Raw genomic sequence first — 5,679 nt, forward strand, 5'->3', positions numbered from 1 at the left:
CAGCAATTAGCCGTTGTAAGGAAATTAAAGAATGGCATTTTATATATCCAAGAGAGACAGCACTAAATATTTGGTCAACACATAGAAGAAAACAATAAAAGCCAGTGTGAAACGTAAATACAAACAAAGTTCACACCCCCGAAGCATGGAAGTTTCTGGATTTTATGAGTTATTTGCTGAAATCCTACCCGTGTTTTCAAATGCTCTCTCAAATGCTTATTTCTTGACATGGTAGTAAAAGTTACCATTAAAATATCATATACAGATTAACCTGTCCAAAATTTAATGGCAATTTTCGTCACATCAAAAAATAAGTATTTGAGAGTAAGCATTTGAAAGTACGTGTAGCATTTCTCCTTAACAAACAACAGTGGCCACCCTTTGCTATCAAGGATTTCCCTGTGTTTGTTGTGATGCTGGTAAGCTATACAAGGACTTCAGCTGCCTGCTTATAAGCTTGCTATTATGGACAGCCAGTTGAAGTTCCAAATCATCAGACCACCATTGCTCTAATCCATGAGCCTCAAGAAACTTCTGTCTCCCCTTGGACTTCACAAACAGCTTTGCTGCTACTTGCCCATTTGTAGGAGGGCCTGCATTCTCCTTGCCGGCATTGTCTCCTTCTGTGCCATCAGGGTCAGTGTAAGAGCAACAGATATAATCACTATTGTTTACATACAAATGAGGTACCCACTTTCCCAACCCCACACCAGAATTCTTCAATCCAGATAATTGAGGAACCCAATTCTTCAATCCTACACCAAAACCCTTTTCGCCCTCATCGCTGACAACCAGAGTTTCACTACTTGTGGGAAGCATTGATTTAAATCTCTTCCAAGCAAATCCAGCCTTTTCTCCAAAGTTTCTTAAGCTCATAGCTAGTGAAACAGAAGGTGGATTGAATAAATGGGTCTCCACATATATCCCTTCTTTGGCTAATGCTTTTCCCACTTGGAGAGAAAACCCAGCCCCCAAGGAATGACCTGCAATACATACATTGCTGCTTCCATATCTATCAGCAACTGATTTGAGTGCCTCCAAAGCTACTTTAAACCTGACAGAGCCCTTCAAGCTCTCCCAAGCCAGAAAGCGGAGGTCGTCTTCAATGTCCCTTCGGATTGTCGGGCTTTTGAGCAATGTTCCTCTAAGTACTAAAACAGCCCTTGGAGCACCACTAGGTCTCATAAGTATTAAGTCAGCCAATGCTGCAGATCTATCCCATTCTAATATTGCACCAAAGATTGATCCATCTCTTTCATCAATTAAGGTTTGTGATAGCTTGTACTTGAAAGGCAGCCACCACTTTGGAGCAAGAGCAGTTTCTTCAGTTCTGTTCTCTTGTCTATCAAGTTCAAGCAAGTACACTGCTTGTATGAAACAGGCAATTACAGTTCTTTTGTAATTTGCATCCTTCCTGTGCACAATACTCACTCATTAGAAATGGACATCCACTTATTAATTAAGAGCCTGTTTGGGGTTGCATTATGGAGGATAAAAAATACTTTTAATACCTAGAAAGTTGTGCCAAACAAAAAGTTGACATGTTTGGTAAAAAATTTCAATTGTACTCATTTGACTTTTTTACTCTAAAAATTGTCAAAACGCACTTTGAGGAAAAACTTAAAATTGAAGCTTTTTCTAAAAAGCTCTTTTTGACCTTAAAATTAAAGCTTTTACTTCCCAACGCAATCCCAAATAGGCTCTAAAACATAATAAGGTAACAAGAAATTCAATGGCATTTCTATGTGTTGAAAATGCAGATACTCATTCAGTGATAATCAAATAGAAAAGATTTTTACAATGAAGTACACACTACACAGTTCTCAACAAAAATAACTAGGAACAAAAATGGAAATTCCAATACAAATTGCTAGTCTGATAAAAGTTAGAAAATAAATAAAGTGGAAAGAGCATTTTTCATCAACCACATTCCAAAAGTGCACATTTCTTTCAGTTTACCTTTGCCAATTACAAACAAAGCAGAGGAATAAAACAGTTTTAAATACCACTTTCCAACACTATATAACAGCGCAAAGGTGAACAGCTAGTTAACCATAATGGATGATAGAGTCAATGACTAAATAGATCAAAGAACTACCAACAATCACAAAATAAATTTGAGATAAGTCCCCTCTCAGATCTGACACACACACCAAACTCCGAAATTTTTTTTGATAAGTAACTCTTGACCTTAGGATAACTTAGAAGCTATGTCAAACTCCCAAAATGACTGACATAAAGTCTTCTTCCTACTCCAAAACTATCAAAACTAAGCACACCTTCCTCCAGTCACCAGCGGCAGCAAAGCAGTATCATGCCTCAATAATGGTGGTTGTGTCATATCAAAAGCAGAAAAATATAACTATTCTTCTTGAACCCTTTTCTTTCATACTTTTTTTATTTTTCTTTTCATCTCAAGTAAAAACTTCAAAAACACAATGTGGACTGTATTGTGGTGGATGACTAAGACATTGAATGAAAAAAGAGAAGAGCTAAATAATTAGCGCCTCATAGCATTTGAAATTTATAGCACCATTTTGATTCCAAGAGACAAAGGGACATAGTATGGGCTAAAACATGATATACATAAGCAATAATCAGCTAATCTCCAAGTTAATCATCTCTGTAAGACTAAAAATTGGCTAATTTGACTTCAAAGACCCACATATGGCAATTTGCCAAATTAGAAGCACTACCAACTCTAAATTATATACTCAATTCAGTTGCTAAGAATATGGAAAAAGATGGAAAAAATAATAAGGCTTACAACCACTAATCCAAACGCAACTGATTGTAAGACCCTGAATTTTCTTATTTTTCCTACAATCTTAGAAGCTACTAGACGAAGTAACAAATTACAGATATTTTACCAAAATTGACTAATGATTTTTTCGGAACTGTAAACAATAAAAATGTGAATGTGAATTAGGTTTAAGTGATATCTGGTATATCTTTTGCACCACTCCAAAATTTTAAACAATAATATTTTCTTAAATCCACTTTTGGATTAAACGCCTTTCCTATATCCATCATGCTTACCAAAATTCAAGATGATCGAAGAGTAAGAGTAAGAACTATCGTCTCTTTAAGGTATTCAAAATTACAGGCTTTTTTGTTTGTTTGTTTATATTAGGCACGAAAAAATTAATCTATGAAGCCCATTTTACATAGATTGTCATCAAATTTATTGTCCATTATAAGCCCATGAAGGCATCTACTCTAATTGATGGGTTCCATAAAATATTGATTTACTAAAATTTTATAGGATGGTGTAACTTTTTTTTTTTTTTTTTTTTGGATGGTGTAACTTTCACTAAGTTGAAGTTACACTAGGTGTAATTTTCACCCCACCTATATATACATGTGTGTGTGTGTGTGTGTGTGTGTGTGTGTGTGTGTTACACACATGCGTGCACACACACACACACACACAAAATGTATTAATGGCAATTGTCATGCAAGACAACATTCCCTAATTAACAGAGATAGCCATTAATTGAAGAATCACAAAAGCCATCGAAAATGTGCCCCAACTCAAAGTTTAAACTAACCTAAAGCTAATTCCTGCTATAATAAACAAAAAAACAGCATTTTGATGCACAAAATTAATTTTGATGAAAAATCCTGTTGCTAAATAATTCAATATCTGGCATCTATTTTCGTATTTGACCTAGATTGTTTTTTTTTTCCCTGGAGATATATAAATTTCAAGAAACACAACCCAGCTGTCAATTCAAATACGAGCAGTGGGGTTTCAAATCAGTCTGCGGTATTTTTCAAAATCAGAATCCTCTTTATTTAAGTCACTTCAAACAAATCCAATTGCAAACATTTCTAATTTGAGCGAACAAATACTTTTCTAGATACTTAATAGGATTAAATTGGAGCTTCAACTAATATTTATTCCAATTTAATCAATTACCAAAAATAAACCCCCAAACCAAATTCAAAATGACTACATCCTAACGAATCACAAGGGGGCATGTCATGGCAGAACCAAGCTTCCATACCCAAATCGCTAGCCTCTGATGGGCACCAGATACCCATAAAAAATCCACCAACACTTCTATAAGGAAAGTTCTACCAAAAAATTTACCAAAGCTAACTCCTTTTTGATACAAATGCACCTGACATGGGTATGGATTAAACATGTCGTAAAACAAAAAAACCAGCCACTAATTTCTGTTTCTTCCCTGTGTTCTGTGATAATTCCTATGTTCCTACAAAAATTCCAAAAAAATAGTCATTCAAAGCTGAAAAATCCAACCACCGCTTTCGACATTTTTGCAATTCGGGACAAACCCATTCTGCGAAAATTCTCAAAACCACAGAAAACTTTGGTTAGATTTCGAGAAGCCTACTGTATCACTTCATTTTTCGAATTCGTGACTACCATTTTGCAAATATCAGTCACCCAGTTTCAGATATCCAAGAACTTGTTAAACAGAGGATCGAAACAGAAAAAATTGTAGATAAATGATAGAAGTGGATAAAGAATCGAAATGGGTACTGACCAACTAGAGCTGATGAGATCTCTCCAATTAGGAGAGGACACATTGCGAGGTCCAGAGACATGGAAAGCGTAGGGATGAGCCTCTCCTTGCTGAACCACCTCCATTGTTATCTCCTTGGCTGTCTCCTCCGCTCCACAGTTTTCCATTAATCCACCAATGAAACCACCTCTTCTTCTTCTTCTCTTTTTGGGTCTCTTAGCATGAGAGAGAGAGAGAGAAAGAGGTTTCCTGTATTGGAAGGGTTGTCGCTTTCGCTTGGTATCTGATTCCACTCGGTGCTTTGCGAATTTTATTGCCTTTTTTTTTTTTGTTTGTTGTTTTATTTCAATAGAATAAAGATTTGAAAACGCTTGGTTCCGTAGGCCTCAACGGTCATATTTCTATCACGTCGTCGATTCTCAGAGTAAAATGACTGAAATATCTTCAAACCGACGGGAAATTTTCTTTATCCATTTCTGAGAAAAAGAAGGAGGTGCTTATCTCTTAATTATTGACAGTGAATTGTATGATTAAACGGTTAATGGAAAAGAAAGAATGGCTCTTTTCCCAAATGGACCAAGGGAAAGCCATTTTGAAAAACAAATTGGAAGGTTAGTTTGGTCATTCCAGTTGTGGTGGCTTCATGTTGAAGCTTGACGATTTGGATTACAGCTGGAAATGATGGTCATGTGGGCATTGCAATTGTTGGGCCTCATTGGGTGTTAATTGGGGTAATACTGTTGTTATTGCAAGTCTTTTACAAGTCGACGTAGTAATTTACGGAGTTATGCTATTTGGCAGTTAAGAGTTAGATAAGTGTCTACCAAAATCTGATATGACTTTATTAAAAAAAAAAAAAATCATAAAAATCTCTCTCTCTTCCCCCATTCCGTATTTTTTTTGTTAGTTAAATTTTTATGAATTAATATTTAGTTTCTAATGTCTCAAACCTTGTTTTTGAATTCAAAACTAAAATCTAGGGGTGAAAAATTAACCCTTTAGGGATGATATCACTCAAAATGGATTCAATCATCCTAAATTTAGTGCTAATGTCTCAAATTTAGTGTTAATATCTCAAATTTAAATTCCTCTTTAATGTTTATTTTTTTAATTAACAAAAAATATATAAATGTCTGACGCTTGGCTGCCTCATGACAACCATAAATTTCTACTCGTAATTTACGTG

The 5,679-nt window shown here is 35.4% G+C and overlaps 1 protein-coding gene across 1 annotated transcript; it reads right to left on the reverse strand.

Moving 5' to 3' along the window:
• Window positions 1-303: 303 nt before the first annotated feature.
• Window positions 304-4,966, reverse strand: LOC132183335 (alpha/beta-Hydrolases superfamily protein). The gene is made up of 2 exons (XM_059596747.2): window positions 4,515-4,966; window positions 304-1,414 (listed from the first exon to the last, which is right to left on the reverse strand). The coding sequence occupies exons 1-2, from the start codon at window positions 4,658-4,660 to the stop codon at window positions 388-390; spliced, it is 1,173 nt and encodes a 390-aa protein (XP_059452730.1). The 5' UTR covers window positions 4,661-4,966; the 3' UTR covers window positions 304-387.
• Between the last annotated feature and the right edge of the window lie 713 nt (window positions 4,967-5,679).

The sequence above is a fragment of the Corylus avellana genome, chromosome 5 (assembly GCF_965113065.1).
Source record: "Corylus avellana chromosome 5, dhCorAvel1.hap1.2, whole genome shotgun sequence".
Taxonomy (NCBI): Eukaryota; Viridiplantae; Streptophyta; class Magnoliopsida; order Fagales; family Betulaceae; genus Corylus; species Corylus avellana.

Bases quoted from the DNA above. Each gene is read 5' to 3' on its own strand.
- LOC132183335 (XM_059596747.2), bottom strand. From the start codon at position 4,660: ATGGAAAACTGTGGAGCGGAGGAGACAGCCAAGGAGATAACAATGGAG. The intron at 1,415-4,514 runs GTCAGTACCCAT...TATTGTGCACAG, and splicing joins GATCTCATCAGCTCTAGTTG to GAAGGATGCAAATTACAAAA.